The sequence below is a fragment of the Penicillium daleae genome, assembly GCF_028827525.1.
Source record: "Penicillium daleae strain IBT 16125 chromosome Unknown utg000005l_segment0_segment0, whole genome shotgun sequence".
NCBI classification, from domain to species: domain Eukaryota; kingdom Fungi; phylum Ascomycota; class Eurotiomycetes; order Eurotiales; family Aspergillaceae; genus Penicillium; species Penicillium daleae.
Window position 1 is genome coordinate 3392013 of NW_026623153.1, and position 20285 is coordinate 3412297.

Consider the following 20285-nt stretch of genomic DNA (forward strand, 5'->3'; position numbering starts at 1 on the left):
ACAGATTTCCATGGGAGAACGCCGTAGATGAGGTATGATATGTACTTGGTGTATTTTGATGAACTCGCCACAAAGGCATGGGAGAGGAGCGAGGGAAGGATTAATGGGGGGAAATCCGTCCTAAACCCGGGGCAAATGAAAGTAATTGCATAAATAAAAATATGGTATCATGAGAAATTGGTGAAGAAAGATAACGAGGAGTGAGTTTGGTCTCAACTTTATTTCTTTGATGCTTTCTTCGGCGGCGGTGGGAAGTACATCGCTGATTCAGGTCTTGACTGGGGCTCTACCGCCTGTACTGGTCGAGACTGTAGCTGGGGTGTGGACATGTTGGAGTTATCCCGCAGTGGAAGATCCGAAGACGTACTTGCACCACCGAGTCTATTAAAGCCCGGCGTGCGTACAGAAGACCGTGGAGTAAACGGCGCATGGAGAATTCCTCCATGTGTTACTGGACTTGTGGCAGCCATGGGTGGGTATCCGGGAGTGCGGGGGATCATAACTTGATCAAAGGCGGGCGTCATGGGGATCATGCTGGGTGAATTCATGATCTCTTCTTCAAACTCCTTCTCGATGCGCTTCTCTTCTCTTTGTTCCAAGATTTCATCACGCTCTGCCTTGGTGATGAAACACGAGTGAACGACGATGACGAATTCCACAAAGTAGAGGAAACTATAGAGGTGAGTATTAGCATGCCAGACTCTCTAGAAACCATCCAGTAGAGATTTTCTCCATACATTATCACAATTGTGACAGCAAATAGCGACTTTGCTTGTTCACAGTATCCAATGTTTGACTTGTGCGCGGCAACACTGCAGCTCTTCGTGATATACCAAGGTGGGCCCGACTGCGGATGCTTCGGGTCTGACATGTCGCTGCTAGCTTGGAAGCGGGCCGAAACAATGTAAAGCACCATGATGGAACCCTGGATGAAGGCCCCGATGGGAGGGAAGAATAGGTGCATGGAGTGAACTGGGAATTTGACGATCAATAAGAAGACGCTGAGCACTCCAATGACGAGATTGTAGTTGGTCATACTGTGCTCGTGAAGTCAGCCTTGCCCTATCAGATCCTTGATGAGACACATGGAGACGTACAACGACGACCAAATCATGGGAGTCGTATATGGTCGGTAGTTAGCAGCAGCATATAGCGCCGCATTGGGTGCGCTGTTGAAACCATTATCCGCGCCATCTTGCCATAGCAACGTCCGGTAAGTATTGTGGGAAGCAAGACCAGTCAAAGTCAGAACAACGACCGTGATCGGAAGCTCGGCTACCATCAGCCAGAGGGTGAGCTTATAGTGACGGTGCCGCCTTGGGAAGAAGAAATGCATCGTGACCGTAGTGAAAGCGCAATCAGGCGTGGCTGACTGCTCTTATTGTCGTACCCCAAGATCGCCGCTTAGCTGAAGCCAAATGCGACCGCTATATTAATGGAAGACAATGCGATTCGGCCAGGCCGGCTGGCTGCGACATCCAGTGCTTCGCATGTAAAAAAGCCAGAGACCGAAAGCCTTCAAGGGGGAATAAGTAAGAGAATCAGAAAGGCATCAAATCTGGGCGATCCGGAGGGAGGGCGTTAGATATGAGCTCGCAACCCACCTCCCGGACCGCCGACATTCCATGTTGTTGCCCATCACTGGGCTGGCGAGAGGGCCACGAATCAGCAGAGAACTTTCAGGCGCAGCACAACCTCAACTGTTCCGGAAGGTGCATCTGACCAATACCTGTGGACCGCAAAGCGCCTGGGAAAGCACCAGTGCAGGGCTGTCGCACCAATAATATGCGATAGACCGAGGTTTGCCTGTCAGGTCATCACACGCTAGCGAATGTGATGGAAGAGCGGATCTGCACGAGGGAGCGCTCCGCATCACAGTGAGCTTGCAGAACGAAGACTCGGCCTTGAGGCCTGCCTAGTGGGGAGAAGGTTGGTGAAGCGCTGTGGTGGGGAGGGGTTAGCCATCCTTGTCGCTGGTGGTGATATTATTTGCTTTGCAGTGCGACTCGAGAGTTCGTTTGTATACTCCGCACCACGCATCCACATCTCGTTATCACACTCGAAGACAGGCATTGTGGACTTTAGCGTCGAACCAGTCAGTCGCCAAGGACCTTGAACCATTTGCAGACCGTGACAGGCGTAACCCTAAAAATTGGGCTGTAACGGATGAGAAGAAGATGTAGATGTAGCTAACGAGTCTGGTCATCCACGGATTAGCAGAAGTTCCTAGTCATGTGGTCGGACAACTCCCACCTCCAACCTCAATTCTTCCAGTTATCCATTGGAACATGAAACATGATTCGATGCAAATCATCCAAGTCTCCTTACTCAACGAAATATTAAATCTAGACTCCCGCTCCGCTGCATCCACCGCTCCATTATTAGCTGCGTCATCTAATGAGGGGATTCCGACCGTTCTCCCAGCCAATCCCACGATTCGCGCTTCCAACCCGAAGCTTGCACCGACCCCTGCCAACTTCACAGCCCATCACCATCCCACCAAGATCCTTGCGTGGCGTGATGAGCTCCCAGCGCGAGGACTCGATTCCACATGAGCTTCGCACCGCGGCGGAGCCTCGACAGAACAGACTTTACCCGGTGCACCTGTCGCATGTGGAGCAGGTCAACCCCTCTATCCGCTTGCTACAGTTTACCATTCCGGACCAAGAAAATAGTGTATGTCCCAATTTGCTTTGAGAAGAAGCTGTGTGGCTTGATCTTGCTATAACCATGCGGCCTTCTTTAATCGGAGACCCAACTATACGTATAGAATGTTGGGCACGAACCAATGGCCAAGCTACTGTAAACCTGGAGAATATATATAGACGAGCAAAGTACCACAACTATACCGAAGAACCTCAGCTGATGACTCCTTCTGCAGGATGACAAATACCAACAACCATTCACTTTCCTCCCAGGTCAATGGCTAGATGTTCACATCCCTACCATCTCAACAGCCGGTGGGTTCACCATAACGTCAACACCCGCAGACGCCCAGGCACTGCCGTCACCCGAGTCACCAGCGGAACCGCTCCTTGGCGAAGAAGCTGGTTCATCTATCCCCTCCCAAGGACGAGAGCCCTATGTAGAGTTGGCCGTCCAAGTCTCCCCCGGAAATCCACCTGCTGCATGGTTATGGAAACCAAAGGCAGAGATTCTCGGGAAGGAATTGAATATCCGCGTTGGTGGGAGCTTTGTCTGGCCACCTACGGGGGTTGACATACAGAAAATTAAGAATGTGGTCTTCATTGCAGGGGGAGTGGGAATCAAGTACGTGAATTAGACATTAATGCATGGCTACGCCGAGCATGCCTTCCGTGGATTGGAAGCTGACAATCGTTTAAGTCCGCTCATCTCTATCCTCTCTCACCTCAATAACCAAACTGAACGCACCCAGCCCTTGAACATCCATTTCTTATACTCGAGTCGACTGCCCCAAGGACACAAAACAGCATCACCAGAAGAATCGCTCAATCAAATCCTCTTCCTCCCACGAATTCGCCAAATCATTCGTTCCCAAGGACAATCTCATCGTCTCCGAATCTCTCTCGATCTCTTCCTCACGGATTCGAACGCTTCTCGTCTCACCCCAGCTAACTCCCCGGCTGACCTAACCATCCACTCAAAGAGAATTGAAAAACATGACCTTCTATCAGCCGTTGTCGGCGGGGATGGCAAGCTAGACCCGCGAGAGAGTGTGGCATACGTCTGTGGACCGCCGCAGGTGACAGATGAAATGATCGAGTTGTTGAAAGGTATTCTCGGAGAGGGCGGGGAGCAACGAGTGTTCTTTGAGAAATGGTGGTGATGGAATCTTCTTGATTCAAACACTAGAAGACTAAAAAGTATAGTGATGGATGTTTGCTTATCACAGGGGAATAGAAGGAGAAGAAAATGATGAGATATTCAGTGAGAGATAGACACCCTACGGACGCCGACCTTTTTGCAGGTAAGAGGACTGGGAGAAAGAAAAATATATGTACAGAAGTGTAGAAGCTCGGAAGGAGGGATGGAGTCGCCAACAACGGAAACGACAGTAAAACAGAGCCGAAACACATGCGCTCTCATGATGGAAAAGGTTGAAAAGAAGAAAACAGAAAGAAAAGGATGAGATGATAGAGATAGGCAAAGTCACTTCTCGTTAGGTCTATTCGTTCGGCCCCTTGACAGAACCTCCATCGACAATGATCATCTCGTCGAGCTTGGTTTCTGTTTGTCCCCATTCAAGACGTTTGTAGGTCCTGACTTGGCCAGGGCCCATGTCGAAGTCGAAGAAGCGCACCCGCCGAACGTAGTCGTTATAACCTCCATAACCACCCAGACCGACACCGCCGCCGTAGCACATCCATAATGAGGGTTTATCATTGGCATCTTGCTCGAGCATGCAGTAGTCGTTGACGTGATCGCTAGAAAGAACATAAGTATCTCCGTCATAAGGGGTCAAGATGATTTAGCAACTTACTGTCCACAGCTTACAAACAAGACGCCCTCTTCTTCTAGGGCGTCTTTAAAACCAGAGTTGAATCCAGGTGCAGTTGGCGGTTCCTGCCACTCACCCTTAAAGTATTTGCCATTGTTCCGGTATTCGGGGAGGGGAATATGAATGAAAGCCATATTCATATGACTGTGAGAGTACTCCTGGTGTTTCCTCTTCAAGCTCTGGGCGGTGTTCTTGAACCAGCGGATTTGACTCGGCTTGACCCAGTCATAACCTCGGAACTGCCGCTCATCAGGCGAGTAGGCGTGGGTGTCAAGGAGGTAGAAAGTGAGTGCCGAGTGTGTACCACCGCCGCGGTCGAGAACTTCGACAATATAGTTGCCGACTCCGTCGATGTCTTCCGGGCCGGCTGTTGAAAGAGAGTAGGGTAGGTCTTCATAGATGGACATGAGTTGGGCTCGGTTGAGGTCACCTTCATCGTCATGGTTGCCAAAGATAACAGCGTAGGGAATCTTGCGGTCGACTAGAAGCTTCACGCCCTTGAACACGGCGCTTTGAGCATCCGGAGCGGTTTCTCCGTTGACCTGGTCTCCACTCAGAACGACCATATCTGGCTTCTCTTCGTCGAGGAGTCGCTCCACAAACTCCAATGTTCGGGGATCGGCTTCACACTTTTGTCCCGGTGCCGATTCGGCGGGCACAGGGTCACGGCAAGCACCAAGACCCGTGCTCAGATGCAGATCTGCGAGCTGCATCACTTTGAATTTTCCATTCTCGTTGATCCGAGGAGTAGGCTTCTTGAGTTTCAGGGGGTTGCCACGTCGAATGCTGAGACGAGTCTCCAGCTTCTCCGTCCACCCATTCAGCAACAAGGGTGTATCTTTGACCTCCCAGTTGGGACGAGGATCAACAGCGTCAGCGCCGAAGAGCACATCGATATATGTGATCGCTTTCTCAGAATCGCTAGCATGGCGCGAGGCCGTCCGCCGTAGCCAGATGCCACCGGGCCGGGCCTCCCACGCCTCATCGTCTCCCTTGGGAGTATACTCGGTGGGCGGGGTCAGGCGACTGATCTTCAGGTCAATGACCACTTTGTCATCGGGACCCAACTCTTCCTCCTTCTTTCGTTGGAATTGAATATACGCCGTTGAGGTCCAGCCAGTGCGTAGATAGAGATCCTTCTCAATGCGGAACCATACTTCCGGGTCCAACTTGCAGCTCGAGAACGGATTGAGTGAGGAACATTGGGTGACGGTCACATCGGTGATCACGTAGCCGGAAAAGTGCATGGGAAGGTGGCCATGGATGGACGCTGGCAGGACCCGGAACTTGTTGTCGAGAAAGAGGACTAGGAGGAGCGCAAACGTTACTAACAAGCCGAGCTGAACGCCCGTTCGGACCTAAAGAGACACACGCAAATTAGCCGAATGATCCCCATGCGACCCTGAAGCCGAAGAATGCGAAGCGTACGAGCCGGCGAGCCATGATGAAGTCGAAATCACCCTGGCAAGGTCTTGGAGAAGAGCAGGGTGGCGCACAGGCGCATGATGCCACGTATGACAGAAGGGAAAGAAAAGGATCACGGAAAAGCCCAGGAGAAGACCAACAGAATCAGGTCCACTCACAAGGCCATAAAGCCATAAGGAAAGTGATCGGTGAGGCAAAAGATGGTTGTTTTCGAGGGAGAGCCTCGGGGCGGACGCTTGGACCCTGGCGGAAGGCGGTCACTCGTGTCTCGACTGCTGAAGCCTACTGAAGCCCCGAGACGGATTTCATCAAAATCTAGAAGAGTAATGTCTATTGATGCTTGCAAAAATTACAAGTCACCGGGAGATCTAAATACTAAAATACTCATAAATGACTGTCGCAATGTCCAGCCGCCCAAAACAAGAAAATCAAGTCCTCAATCTATACGTTCATCCGATCTAAGTGCTCTTCGCCCGGACGGCGACCTCGCTCGGTGACTTCTTGCCGGCGAGGATATCTTGGCTTGTGGAGAGGATGGTGGACCAGTCTTGGAAGGTGGTGTAGGGCATGCCACGGCGCTGGCAGAAAGTGACAAGATCTATGGATATTTGTCAGTTCCCAATGTCCACTGGAACAGATCGGTGGTTCGGTGATTGATTACCCTTGCCCTCCTTGGCAAACAGAAGGTTGGTCTCAGCAGCAGCCGACAGATCAGAGACACCGTCACCAGCATACAGCAGAATCGGGCGCTCGCCGTCGGGCAGAGCCGCATACGGCTTGATCTCGAGGGACTTGTCGTGGCCGAAGTGGCTAGAACGCAGAAGCCGTGAGCAAATTCATTCAACACCAGAAATTCAACGCATAGGGGGCTACTCAGGACACCCACCTCTCATCGTGGTACTTGATCTGCCAGCCGCCCTCGCTGTTGATATCCTTGCCATCCCGAGGGATCACCTCGTTGCAGACAATGGTGAGGTGGCTCTTGGGCTCGTGGCCAAGGAACTTTTCGAGCAGCGCACTAATGATGGGGCGCATGCCGGAGGACAGAATGACAATGGGCACGTTGTTCTTCTCGGCCCAGTAATAGAATTCCTCAAAGTATGGGTCCAACTTCATGTTCTTCTTCAGGATCTCGATGCACTCGTCGTAAGGGGTCTTGATGCTCTCGAGCATGAGGCGGAAGGCGTCACTGATTTTACGCATAGCATGGTCAGACGTTGTTCCAGTGAATTCGTGGAAATTGAAATTCCTACCGGAAACCCATGCGCTCCTCCAGAACCTCATCGTTCAACTTTCGTCGCTCCTCGCGACCGAAGCCAAGGTTGTCAATCTGCGATGCTCAGTCAGGGAGGGGGTTGCCAATGGCGACAGGAAGGGAAATTCGCGGACCATGAAGTCATTGCCTATTCTCCTCGTTAGCACTTGGCCGGGACATTTACACAATGGGTGAGCACTCACTGTCATCGACGGTGATAGTTCCGTCGAAATCGGTGAAGAAGATCATCTTCGGCATCGTCTCCATGTACGGCAGAACGGTGGACCCCATCTTGACAGAAGAAACTGCGGTTGAGATTGAAAGAGTGGATGACGTGTAGTATGAATGCAGGTATTTCCAATATGAACAATGCGGTGGTGGAACAATTGTGTCGAAGAAGGACTTGGGAAGAAAGCCTCAAAAAAAAGATCTCAAAGCATGGAGGGGTCTTCTCCGGTGAACGGCGAATGGAACCTGGGGAGAGATTGACCCAAGTGGGTCTGGCCCAGGGCCCCAGTGGATTTTTGGGCGCCGATGGAGCAAAATTATATTTTTTCGATTATTTAGCCCAGAGCTGCGTGGACTCCAGCTGCCATGGCTCGTCTGCTGCATTCTTTGCGGCGAGTCTTCGGGCTGAGTACGTCGTCGACGACGACTACCGCTTCTGCTGCTGGTAGTCTACGGACTCGATCCATCGACACCGACTTCTCCATCTTCCGAGGTGCGCCGTTCATCGAGGAGGGTTTGCGACGTGAGAGATAGGGCTGACAGGACGCGCAGAGGGCGATCGGGCCGTGCTACACCAGAAGCAGCCGCAATTGACGAAGCCATTGAAAAGGGGTGACAAGACGCATTTGCGCCGCGGACACGTCGCCCATGATAACATCATTGGCAGTCGGGTCTGGGACGCGGTACAGGCGCATAAAGGCAAGGCACGCTCAACGACTTCCCTCGCCGCAGCATAGCTAACCTAGAGGCCTCCCTCACAGGTCCAGATGTACGATTGAGTCTCCCGACTCTGGAAGAATACGTCGCATTGACTCCTCGTCTCGTTACCCCGGTATGGGCATACGATCATGAACCACGGCCTCCGGCGCAGCTACTTACGCCTGATAGATCTATTCGCATGATGGAAACCTGATTGTCTCCCTCCTTGATATCCATGTCAACCCCCCCTGCTACGGGCGAGACCCAGCCTCCGCTGGAAATCCTCGAATCTGGCACCGGCCATGGTTCCTTGACCCTCCACCTCGCCCGTGCCATCCATGCCGCAAACACAACTCCGCCGCCTCGCCCATCGCGATCACAAATTCAATATGTGGAGAACCGGGCTCTCAGGCCAGGCGACGAGGATGCAAAGGTAGACGGAAACCAGACCCCGCAGACCGACGACACGACCCAGCTAGAATGGGATGCATGGCGAACGGAGCGCAACGCTGTGATCCACACCGTGGACGTCTCGCATAAGTTCGCCGCCCTGGCCGAGCGAAATGTTAAGGGGTTCCGCCGGGGAATCTATGCTGGCGACGTTGATTTCTACGTGGGTCCCGTCGAGAACTGGATCGCCGAGCAGACCAAGCGACGGACGAAGACCGGGATATTGTCCTCGTTGACCGGGTCCTCCGCGGTGGAACCTTTCTTGTCTCACGCCATTCTGGATATGCCATCGGCGCACTTGCGCATTCCGCACGTTGCGCCGGTCTTGAGGCGGGATGGCTATCTCGTGGTCTTTATGCCGAGCATCACTCAGATTGGCGATTGCGTGCAGATCATTCGTAAGCAGCGGCTGCCTTTTGTTCAGGAAAAAGTGGTCGAGCTGGGACTTGGAATGACAAGTGGTCGCCATTGGGATGTTCGACTTGCATATAAGAAGTCTGGGGCGGACCCTTCGTCTTGGGCTTCGTCTGCCGAGGCCGATGGTGAAGACTCGGTCTCTGCTACTGATGCGGAAGTGACAGGGTCAAGAGTTGCCCATAACGTGGATGAGATCATCGTGCCTGAGGAGCCCGCCAAAGAGGAGGAGCCTGTCATGGTCTGTCGACCCAAGGTGGGGATCCGTACCGTGGGAGGCGGGTTTGTTGGCATCTGGCGGCGCATTGAAGATCCCTCTGGACGGTGATCTAGTTCTTATTTGGTTTTTCATTTCGGCATGACGATCTCATCCCACTGTACTATATATTATATTTGCATCGACTTGTACCATAGATATCCGGAGCATGTAATATAAACCCCAATTTGCAAGCATCCAACCTCAGCGGGACCCATTTGACCCATTAATCCAACGATATATGCTTCACTCAGCAGCAGCCTCAGTACCTTCAGCCTTCTTCAACACCCAATCCGTCACATCCTTCACAAACCGAACCCTCACCTCGCCAGGATCCATATGTACCCGGTGATAACCCCCCTCATACGACACAAAAGTAACATCCCCCTTCACCCCCAAAACACCACTCAACTTCTTCGTCGCCGCCCAACTAGTAATCCGATCCGCATCCCCATGCCCAAGCCACATGGGCAGAAGTTTGCCCTCCGTCAAATCCCCACTCTGCAAATTCTCCAACCACAGCCCCCGATCCAACATGCCCACCAACTGCTCCCACGTCCCCATGTCATGGCACAATTCGTCCGCGATATAATCGGCCACAACCGTCTCATCCCGACACACTAGCTTCGTGTCTAGCGGCGAATGCCGCTGCGCTCGCGGTATGATGCGGGCGACCAGACGTCCCAGGAAGACAGTTATGGCCCAGGGGCGGGTTGCTGGGTCCAGGCCGATGAGGGGGGAGTAGACCATTACGCCAGCGAGTTGGGGGCGGGTGTTGGATGTGGTGTAGGGGGAGTCCGGGTGGAGGACGTAGTTTAGGACTTCGCCGCCGCCCATGCTGTGGCCCATGAGGAAGAGGGGGGTCTTGGGTGGGGGACTTACGCCGAGGAGGAATGAGTGGATGTCTGAGAGGACGAGGGCGGTGCCGCCAGCGTTGCCTCGGTCTTTGGGACGTTTGACGGTGCGACCCCAGCCTCTGGACTGATGTGTTAATATTGATGTTTTTGTTGTTTTAATTCGATTAATGGAGTCATGATATCTCGGTGACGAGGGAATCAACAAAGAAAGCCAGCTTATTGGGGTTTGCTTACCGTTGGTCAAAGGCTCGAACCTCGATACCGGAGGATGCGAGGTTTGGGAATAGTTCGTAGTAGGCATTGCCTGGTAAAAATATGGTGAGAATCCCTCCTAGAAGAAGATTTCTCCAATCTGATTATCGACTTGGAGCTTACAGTGATCACTGAATCCATGGACAAAGGCCAACACTGCCTTCGTTGTTCCGTCTGGCTGTACATTGTTGTCAGCAGAATGACCCCCTTTCCACGGTTCGATGCCGAAGATAGACCAACCTTCCATGTCTTGGTGTACAGCTGAGTCCCGTCGGGAAGAGTGTGGGTGCCTTCTTCAATAGTCATGATGGGCAGTAGTATCCGTACAGATGGAGAGGATGTACAACAAGTGAAAGATGAAAATGTTGGGGGATGGTCTGCACTTGGGAGCTGAGGCAGCTGACAGCATGTGATACGTTGCGGAGTCGACGGTGTTCAAGTCACGGCCAGTGTTGGATTTGTTTCCGCTGAGTATGGCTGCCTATCTCGGGATAGCCTGTCACGTAACTACTGGAATCATTTATCTATAACTTCTGATACTCTGGAGATAGAATGTCAAGGTATGTCTGTGTCCTTGAATATCACCTCGAATCGAGTTCACAAGTCAAAAGCCCCATTTTTTGATTGGAGGGCCCTAAAGCGGGAGGGGAGGGTCCAAAGACAGTTCCGTCCCGGATCTACGATCAACAAAATTCTACAAGAAACAAGCGCAAGATCGAATAGCCATGCTCTATTCGCAATCGAATCTGAAGACATGGCAGAACAAGTACATTTGCTCAAAAAGAAACTCCCTTCGCCTGGCAAAAAGCATAATAGAAGCAACCGCATACGAAAGCCCTTCGGCCACCTGGTCCACCTGAACACCAACCCGTCCTAAGCGTCGTGAAGCCGTCTCAAATTGACGTTTCGAGATTTAGGTGAGATGTGAAACCGAGAGATATCAGGACACCCCCAACATATAGTGCAGTAGGGAAAACAGCAGAAAAAGGGAGGGGAGAACGGTGAGAAGCGGAAAAGAGACGGGATACGCGGACAGGAGACGGTAGACAAGAGGAAGAAAAGCGAAACTGCCACGCCAAGAACTACTTTCCAAGAACATCGTCGAAAGCGAGAGCAAGATCGACTGGGAAAGACACGCGCTCCGAATAGCGAGGGAGAGGAGGAGAGGATAGGAGGGAGGGGGTCAAGCAAGACGGGCGGACAAGAGAGATGGAAAGGAGAAATAGAGAGACGCGTTCATAAGCACAGTGACAGGAAAGGTCAAAGAACATGAAAGAGAAACGGAAAGATACTATGAGGAAAGAAACATGAAGGGACCAAAACAGACAGCAGGCTAGTTAAATCACCCACCACCCCGAAGATTCCGAGATAACAGACAAGAAAGGAAAAAAGAAAGAGAAAAACATCAATAAAAAAGCAAAACCCGACTACACAAACACCTATCTCGAAGGATTCGAAATGCACCAGTCCCAGTCCCTCAGTGCCGTTGCGGTCCAAAATCAGCCTCCACCACCTTACCCTTCTTCCCTTTAACGGTAAACTCCGCGAACAATGCGATATGATCACTAGGAAAATGGAAATTCGGGAACCCGGGTACCCGTCGGAGGTACTCCTTGTCCACCTCGCCCAAAAGGGCCGAGACATGCAGCGTGTTGGATGAATACCACACGTAGTCCAGAATGTCGATGAAATCTGGCGTGTAGTTGGTAAAGCTCAGTTCCCCGATGGAGCCATAGGCCGACTTCAGCTTGAACGGATGGGTCATGCCGACCCGACTGAGGTTACCGTACAGACGCTTCTCCAGATCGGGATGCTCTTCGGGCAAGTGGCCGTTGGCAATGAGTTTGTATGCTGCAGATCCGGGGTTGGAGTTGAAGTCACCGCACATTAGGAGCGGGATCTGGTCACCACTGGCGTACTCCATGGATGGTGCGGGTTCGACCACGGGTGCGTTCTCGGAACCGCTTTCAGCCTCGGAGAAGCGGAACGCGGTCTTGTCCGTGCACGCGGGCCACTTGGCATAGCCGTCAGAGAGCTTGGTGATTTCCTCCATTAGAATGGCAGTTTGAATGAGCTTGACATCCTTGAACGCCGGGTCCCAGTACAGGTGAGCGTTCACGACCATAAAGCGGGCTCCAGTCTGTCGGTTCTCCAGGAAGACCACAACCGCAATGTGATCTTTCTGCCAAAGACGATTGTAAATGTCGTCTTGGCCCTTGGCATCGGGACGACGGACAGCAGTCTGACCAAAGTTGATGAGCTGCTTGTCGAGAAGGATGTACTTGCTGCCCTTGAAGAAGATCGCACAACCATCAACGGACTTGGCATCTTCTTCCTGCATGCCCATGGCTCGACCTCGGGGCCAATAGACACCCTTGTAATCATTGTAGGCGAGTTGCTCGCGGTAGAAGTTGTTGTAGCTTCCTTGATCAACTTCCTGGAGACAGACAATGTCCGAGCTGTGGGATCGTAATTCGTTAAGGATGAGTTCGCGACGGAATTCCCAGGAGAGAACACGAGAGGGGGCGTAGCCGTAGTGTGACTGGGTAGCGGAGGAGTCGCACAGAGTGTTGTAGGAAAGGACGGTGATTTTCTCAGTAGGGCTGTTGGCTGAGCTCGCGGTCTCATCAAGGATGACCCAATCTCTGTCTGGAGGAGGCAAGTGAACTGTGTGGTGGGGGAAAAAAAGAACAATTAGCCATAAATGTTCTACAGCCGTGCCACTGCGTTGGTTTGAAAAGAAGCCATGACTCACCTGGCATCTCTTCCTTCAAGTACTTGATTAGAGCTTTGGTTCCTTCCTTCATGACCTGAGACTTGAGGACTTCATTGAGCGGGCAGCCCTCGATGCCCAAGGTTTCCAAGCGGTAAAGATAACCCAATTCGTATGGGAGTGTGCGGATGTTGTTATCGAAGAGGTAGAGCTTCCTGAGATTCGTGAGCATGCCAATCTCTTCAGGGAGCTCGTTAAGTTCATTGCCGGAAAGATCGAGGTGGGTCAATTTCCGCAGCTGGCCAATTGATGGAGGAAGGACTTTGAGCTTGTTGTGATTGAGGTACAACTTCTCAAGGAAGTTGTAGTTGAACAAGGAGGTCGCCATGACCCGAAGGCCCTGTCCACCAAAGTCCAGCGCATTCCAGCCTTGTCGAGAAGCCGCTTTGCTTGCAACAGTCCCATTCCGTCCATCTGCTTTCTGATCTGGTGTGTCGGCTTGGCTGGGCATGATCTGAATCCCCTTCGACTGCTGGGCCATAATGCGGGCGTAGTGATGAGGGGAAGTAGCCTGCCTCGACTCGGCGGCGAGCTGAAGTTGCTCCTGCCAATGTTCGTTCATCGATTCGTCAATATCATCTTCGCCCGCGGTTGAGGCCCCATTCTGTAGGTGGTTTGAGGTGAAATGAGGAGTGGTGGTAGCAAGGGCGCCGGCGGGGAAATGTTGCTGGTGAGCGAGGCCATGTTGGTTATGAGGTTGGTGGGCGTGATGGTGTGTAGGTTGCGGAGCATGGTGATGAGGGTGGTTTTGCGTCTGGAACTTGGGCATCTGCATGGCAAACCGCTGATGGGTCTGACCGCCATTCATCATGACATGCTGACCTTGGTGACTTTGGCCATACATATTGAATGGGTTCAACGAGGCTGATTGGCTTACAGGAGGCGATCGAGAAGGAGAGGGAGCGTTGTTGTTGAACTTCAGTCGACCCGGCGAATTGGTCCCGTTCTGAATGGTGTTCCTTTGGTGTGAGAGTTGTTGCTGCGGTTGTGTTTGGAAGTAGAACTGCCCGGCCCCAGGCTGCTGGAACCTGTAGGTACCATCTGCCATCTAACGGGGCAGACGAGACCGTGGCTTATTTCCCTGGCAGAACACCGAGGGGCAGGCGAGCAACTGGCGATTTGGGCCGGAGGGGGAGGTGGAGGCGGTGGTGAGGAGAGGAGTTGAGGATTGAGTACGGTCTCTTCTCTTCTTCCACATGAAGTCCTGCAGCGGAACCACCCCTTCGATATGAGCGAGCGTGGGGATTTGGTTTGGCCACAGAAGACCTCGTGCGACGAGCAATATTCGGTGGTGGGGTGGGGAGGTAGAGGTGGCACTCTCCGTGGACTGGTTGGGTTCGAGCGATACCTAAGGGCGGAGGCCGAGCGGAAGAGTCACGAGCACTCTTGATGGCGATCTAGCTAGTCGCAGAAAATCAAGTTAGAGAAGAGCCAATGTAGTAGAGGTAATGTCGGGATAGATCGCACAGATATCCAGTTCGAAGAATGATAGAGAGCGGCTGGGGTTGAGATGACAGTCTTGATGGGTGGTTTGCATCGAAGGCGGGAGTTCTGGTCACGTGACATTGCCCAACCGGATATGATTCACGCCAAGACTTCCTGAGCCCTTTCATGGTTCCTCCAGCTTCGACAAGTCTAGGGGAATTGACTGCCTTGGTGTAGCCTCCGGTTTCCTGTCAGATAAAAATATTGAATAGAGGCAGAAATTAGATAGTGCAAATATGATAACCAAGGCGAATCTTGCCTATTCACATAAGATGATCATATTAGGTGCTCTTCCATCAGATCGAAGACTAGCCAGGGATGAACAGTCTGGATGGCACTTTGGTTTCCTGTCAACGACTTCATTTTCGTATCAGTTGTCACTCACAAAGAAAGGGTAAAGACAGGATTCTTGACACTGGGTCGTCTCTGTAAACCTGTGCAAATTTTGTCTTGATCTTCCACATCATCCGTGTTCTAATTGAATGGAGGTTTGTGGTTATGAGTGTTGAATAAAGCCGGTTCATACTAAACAGAATGGATAGAAGCGGTGTTAAATGAATTCATATTCTTGTGCTGAATGGATATATTGTGTGAGGTAAGGCATTCATGAGAAAGAGAGGACGCATAGGAGCTAATTTCCGCTTTATGAACACATCAGTAGCAATAAATTAGAGGTGCTAAAGATGGCCATCATGATTACACTAGAAATACTTCTATGAATAGTTCAGTCCACGCTGTACTTCTGCATGGCTCTCTAGGTATTAATACAAAGTTTGGAAGTTATTCTCCGTAGAGCCCGAAAGGATATATCTTGCAAATCTGCTTTATAACATTATTTAGTTCCACTCTTTAATGCATATTAGACTCTATAGAATGATCAATCAAATCCCATTGGGCCTGTCCAATCATATTCTAGTTATCAGGATCTGCGTAGCTAAGCTCAGCAACGATCTTGGAAGTTGTCCTTGGACTTTACCGAAGGCCTTAGAGATACATAAGAGAGAATTTTTGCAAAGAGGCCCCCGTAGTATATAAGTAACCACAAAGCCAGAGAAGCGAGAGGCAGAATTACATACCGAGATACTAGACAATCATGTATACTACTAACTGAAGGAAAATTAGCGTTTTCGTAGCTTTGAAATGACCCTCCAAGGTGGTTGGTCTAGTTCGCCAAGAGATTCCTCTGCCGAGTGCCTCGCGGTGCCTCGCCAATATATACCCATCGGAGAACATGGACTTCAGGAGGCCTGCAAATTGTTCTTCAAACCAGCCTTTACCAACATATCATGTCTCTGATTTTCAGCTTAAGTGGGAGATACGGAGCCAGGAAATCATCGTATCCGTGCCTTACTGCCCACCCAAACCGCTTCCGCGGTTTGGGTGGGCAGTAAGGCACGGATATCAAATAGCATCGGAGTCAACCGTACTGTACTACTGTATTGAGTGGTGGCAAAGAGCTGGAAAGCCCAGTAAGCCCTAGGAAGCCCACCCAATCCCAAGATCATGTGCTCAGACTAACAACGCTCCGCTCAGTCCGTTGAAGCATAAATGCAAGCTACTAATCAATAATCGGCGCTATTGACCTGACCCCTCCTCCAAACTCAAATTTAGGTATAACATAATACCAGTACTGAAGGTCTGCTTCGGCGACCACGTCGATCGTAACGAGAGCCCCACCTAGGCCATCGTTGCAGAGCTGCATACGGAGTAGTTGAAGACAAAACCAAAACCTTCCTTGTGACACCTGGCATAGTTGCCTCCACATATTTCGATGGCTACTGCGACACACTATGAAGCCACTCCTGGAATCCCCTCAATGGGCGTTGGTCAGCTGCAGCCTGCCAGCAGAGACATCACGAATGACTCGTATTTGGTCTGAGTCGAGAGCCCGGGAGCTCAAAAGGACCGTTAAAGATCTGATGAGTCTCGAGTATTCACTATTTAGGGTATTCAGTGTGACCGTTCCACTGGGAATCCCTCGTTGCCAAAGTACCAAGCAGGACGCTATGATGTCGATCCCCGTGTCCCCCATCAATGATGCAGGTACCAAGTTCGAGGACAGAGGGCAGGGAACCCGTAAGGATCTTTGGAATACCCATCATTGAGTTGGGCCTGAGCCACAACGCGAGTGCCGTGCGTCAGAGCGCCAGGACAAGTAAGTACAGCGGGCCGGGGGGGGGGAAAGAATGTAAGGGGCACGGGGCAAGCCGGTATCAGATAGAATGATGGAACGGAAAGGCGGGGACTAAAGTCTCAGCCGTTGCTAGCCTGGCCCCAAGTACCTGACGCTTGGGACGGTGGACATGGCGGGCAGGGATCTCCGGCTGCTCTGTACGGAGTACGGAGTACGGAGTACAGCGAGACGGATGGAGTCTAGAGTATGGAGAACAGTATTGAGGGCGTACCGTATCAGCCGTGAAGAAATACCGTCTCTCGACTTGGCTATACGCCACATACAAAAACATATAGTCGATATAATTTCTGAGACATGTAGATTTCCTACCAGAGTCAACCCTCAATGTTACAGTACTTTTGTTCGGTGGATGCATCGCGAATCCTGCCCGCGAAATCCGGATTCTCCGAAGGACATTGGAAGTCACGCCTTCGGGCGCTAAGTATCATGGTCCTTCTCTCCGTCTTTTACCCCCTTGTCAAGCCCGCCTGCACGTGTGCTACGCACGCGCCAGTTGGCGACCCCCATGGTGGAAGGATTTTAGACGGTCTCTAGTGTTGGGTGCCCAGTGTTTGCGATCGCCGGGTGGCCCTTCCGGAGGGGCAGTGGCGAGGAAAAAGAAATGACTGAAAGGGTGATGCCCTCTTCTACTGTACTACTGTAGTAGAGCACTCCTCCTCGTATATGGAAAGAGTACATATGATTTCATAAATGAAAATATGTGGAACCTTTTGGGGAAAAAAGCATTGACTTTGACAGTACTCCGTCTACTGTAGCATTGCTGGTTCCGAGAGGTCAGTAGTTGAGGGTTCGAACATTGCTATCAATATGCCCCAAGTCTAGTTCGCGAAAAGACGAACCAGGCCGCTTGGCTGATCCGGCATTAGTATCATGAGAAAAGGGATAATAATGATAATAATAATCGCTGGAACAAGAATAGTTAGTAACAAATGATTCATGGGGTCTAGCGGGCCGTGGTACCGAACCGACTCATGATGTCAACCACTACTGAATAGTTATCAACATGTGTATTCAACCTCAACTTTGCTTTACTATCCAGAGATAGCAATGCTTCATGACAGAGATATTATTCTGCATTGTTTATATAGCTATGACATTTTTATGATGATGCTACATACGACCCAGGTAATTACTCCGTCGCTTCTGAAGGAATCCACAGCGCCTCCCGGTAATACAAGACACCTGGCCCAGCCGGCTGGCAAGCCCCGTTCGGGTCTCCATTCTGCTTTGTATGTACATTGTACAATTGGTCAATCCCTTCGTGAGAACCGGAAAGCAGGCAAGCCGGCGTCGCGTGCCCCCTGCTCGAAGGATTTTCTTCTACCTCTCCTCGTCTATACTCCTCTATATAGTCATGACAATGATGATGACACGAAGAGTTGATTCTTCCCGCTCGAGTTCTTCCGCCGCAGTCGCTAACTAAATAGCCGAAACAGTAGCAATGTTTGTCATTGGCGGGAGAACCCTCTTCTGACCCCAAATTCTCCCATTTTAGCCCTGCACAAGACGAGATAGTGAACGTTAGTCTGTTCCAACGTTTCCAGTCAACTCCGCCGTAGGAGCGGACACTAGGTATCTCGTGTATCTGATGTACATGGATTCCATTCATGCTTGGTATTCCACTGTACTGTATCCAATCAATATTACTGCGGTTATTCGTTACGTGAACTAGCTCCCTCTGGACTCCAGTGGAGCCCTCGAAGTGGTTCAATGCCACTTCGATCCAGGGGTCGGGACCAGGCCGCGGCCTTCTCGTTCCCATTGCCTTTGCCCTTTTTCCTCGACCTTCCCCTCCTCCCACCTTCTCGTGGAATTTGTGTCGTGAAATCCTCCAGTGCGATTGAAGGCGGTTTGTGGTGTGCCGAAAGATCCCTCGAATGACATCAATTGTTCCAGAGGAGATGATCTAAATCAGTCATCATCGAAAATTCTTTAACCTTTGCGCCCGACATACACTGAAAGGAATATTTTCCGAGCCGCTAAGGTCCCGCTGGCTTTTCTACTTCCCTGCTCTCTCTTCTCTTTTTTTGAGCCAATTCCTTTGCCTACCTTTGAAATAACCACTATACATCGTTCGATACTGGAACCCTTGAACCGGAAGTATATACCTCGAATAACTCTCAATCTCGATTCTATTTTCAACCGGACCGAACTCAAAGCATGACTCCCAGCTCATGATCAACAAGTTGCGCGCCGAGAATGCGACCGACCCGCAAACCCCATTAAGAACAACAGCCTGGGATCGATGCGCCTGAAGTGATGGACATGATGTCGGCAGGCATGGCTTCATTTGTGGCCGCTACGGCGTCCGGCTCGGACATTCACTCCAATCTAAGCTCGACCTTTGCCGCAACCTCCTCCTCGTCCTTGGGATCCCTCACGGACTACAACAACTACCCCCTCGCGCGATATGGCGAGCGTACTTACCTCCGCGACCCCGAAAACCTCTATCCACTGCCATGCGACTTGCCCGAGATCCACCGTCAAAGCTTGCGCACGACGATGCTGCTGCGCGTCTTTGGCGGCCCGTTTTGCAACCCTCACCTGGCCAATCGCCCACCGAAACGCGTCCTGGAGATCGCCTGCGGATCGGGTCTGTGGTCCGGCTTGTGTCACGAGTACTTTACCCGTCGTGGACACCCCAACGTCGCCTTTGTTGGCATTGACTTTGTCTCGCTGGCTCCGGACCTGCGCAAGAAGGGCATGAACTGGCAATTTAAACGACATGATCTGCGAAGACCCCGCCTGCCCTTTCCCGATGATTACTTTGACCTCGTCTTTATTAAGGATGCGGGCATGTGCCCGTCCAGTCCAGCACAACAAGCCTCGGGTTTGGAAGAACCACTTCGAGTTCTGAAATCGGGTGGGATATTAGAAGTCTGGGATTCTGACTGGGTATTCCGCTCACTGCTCCCTAATCCGGCCCCGGCCAGGAAAGCCTCGGTGCATGCCCAAGAGACGGCCGATTCAACCGCAACCTATACATTCTCCCCCGCCACGCCATTCACCCAAGCACAAAACCAATATCTGGTCGATTACAACTCCTGGGTCGCGAAATCCTTCGACCGGCGCAAACTCACAGCCTTACCATGCGCCACTATCGGACTGGCCTTCAACGCCGAGGTGGATGTGTTGGAGAATGTCGACAGCCGCCGCATCGCAATCCCATTGGGGGATCTGCGCTGGGAGCGAGAAGGTCAAGGCAAAGTCTCCAAGGGACGTGCCCGGAAGGCATTGACCCCCGAACAAATAGCCATTCGGCGAACGGCTCTCCTCACCGTGGTCCAAATGATTGAAGGCATGGAACCCATGCTGATGGAGGCCAGTGGGAAAGGTCGCGACGAGTGGGACCGATGGTGGGCAGCGATGACCACTGACTTTTTCCAAAAGGGGGGTCTCGCCAGCGGCGAGTGTCTCGAAGTGAGTGCCTGGTGGGGTCAAAAGAGATAAAGATCCCCCTCCTTCGCAGCCAGGTCCATGAGTCAATTCCGGTGTTTTTGGTGGGCGCATAAAGAAA

General features: G+C 51.6%; 9 protein-coding genes across 9 annotated transcripts; 4 read left to right on the forward strand and 5 right to left on the reverse strand.

Annotated features, from left to right (window-relative positions):
* Positions 1–218: 218 nt before the first annotated feature.
* Positions 219–1336, reverse strand: N7458_005398 (uncharacterized protein; the record flags this gene model as incomplete). Its single annotated transcript, XM_056908780.1, has 3 exons — positions 219–672; positions 738–1037; positions 1098–1336. The coding sequence occupies 3 exons, from the start codon at positions 1334–1336 to the stop codon at positions 219–221; spliced, it is 993 nt and encodes a 330-aa protein (XP_056767398.1).
* Positions 1337–2397: 1061 nt separating this feature from the next.
* N7458_005399 (FAD-dependent oxidoreductase) lies at positions 2398–3808 on the forward strand (the record flags this gene model as incomplete). Its single annotated transcript, XM_056908781.1, has 3 exons — positions 2398–2676; positions 2882–3270; positions 3346–3808. 3 exons carry the CDS (start codon positions 2398–2400, stop codon positions 3806–3808), a joined length of 1131 nt encoding a protein of 376 aa, XP_056767399.1.
* Positions 3809–4147: 339 nt separating this feature from the next.
* N7458_005400 (metallophosphoesterase family protein) lies at positions 4148–5923 on the reverse strand (the record flags this gene model as incomplete). The annotated part of the gene is made up of 3 exons (XM_056908782.1): positions 4148–4406; positions 4463–5838; positions 5909–5923. 3 exons carry the CDS (start codon positions 5921–5923, stop codon positions 4148–4150), a joined length of 1650 nt encoding a protein of 549 aa, XP_056767400.1.
* Positions 5924–6363: 440 nt separating this feature from the next.
* Positions 6364–7451, reverse strand: N7458_005401 (putative Phosphoserine phosphatase; the record flags this gene model as incomplete). Its single annotated transcript, XM_056908783.1, has 6 exons — positions 6364–6503; positions 6567–6715; positions 6792–7094; positions 7159–7235; positions 7295–7308; positions 7364–7451. 6 exons carry the CDS (start codon positions 7449–7451, stop codon positions 6364–6366), a joined length of 771 nt encoding a protein of 256 aa, XP_056767401.1.
* A 303-nt stretch (positions 7452–7754) lies between these two features.
* N7458_005402 (uncharacterized protein) lies at positions 7755–8301 on the forward strand (the record flags this gene model as incomplete). Its single annotated transcript, XM_056908784.1, has 3 exons — positions 7755–7881; positions 7941–8071; positions 8137–8301. 3 exons carry the CDS (start codon positions 7755–7757, stop codon positions 8299–8301), a joined length of 423 nt encoding a protein of 140 aa, XP_056767402.1.
* A 21-nt stretch (positions 8302–8322) lies between these two features.
* N7458_005403 (uncharacterized protein) lies at positions 8323–9279 on the forward strand (the record flags this gene model as incomplete). Its single annotated transcript, XM_056908785.1, has 1 exon — positions 8323–9279. The coding sequence occupies one exon, from the start codon at positions 8323–8325 to the stop codon at positions 9277–9279; it is 957 nt and encodes a 318-aa protein (XP_056767403.1).
* A 174-nt stretch (positions 9280–9453) lies between these two features.
* Positions 9454–10622, reverse strand: N7458_005404 (acylglycerol lipase; the record flags this gene model as incomplete). Its single annotated transcript, XM_056908786.1, has 4 exons — positions 9454–10183; positions 10299–10368; positions 10440–10494; positions 10521–10622. 4 exons carry the CDS (start codon positions 10620–10622, stop codon positions 9454–9456), a joined length of 957 nt encoding a protein of 318 aa, XP_056767404.1.
* A 1171-nt stretch (positions 10623–11793) lies between these two features.
* On the reverse strand, positions 11794–13933 carry N7458_005405 (CCR4-Not complex 3'-5'-exoribonuclease subunit Ccr4; the record flags this gene model as incomplete). Its single annotated transcript, XM_056908787.1, has 2 exons — positions 11794–12983; positions 13072–13933. 2 exons carry the CDS (start codon positions 13931–13933, stop codon positions 11794–11796), a joined length of 2052 nt encoding a protein of 683 aa, XP_056767405.1.
* A 5103-nt stretch (positions 13934–19036) lies between these two features.
* Positions 19037–20218, forward strand: N7458_005406 (class I SAM-dependent methyltransferase; the record flags this gene model as incomplete). The annotated part of the gene is made up of 1 exon (XM_056908788.1): positions 19037–20218. One exon carries the CDS (start codon positions 19037–19039, stop codon positions 20216–20218), a length of 1182 nt encoding a protein of 393 aa, XP_056767406.1.
* Between the last annotated feature and the right edge of the window lie 67 nt (positions 20219–20285).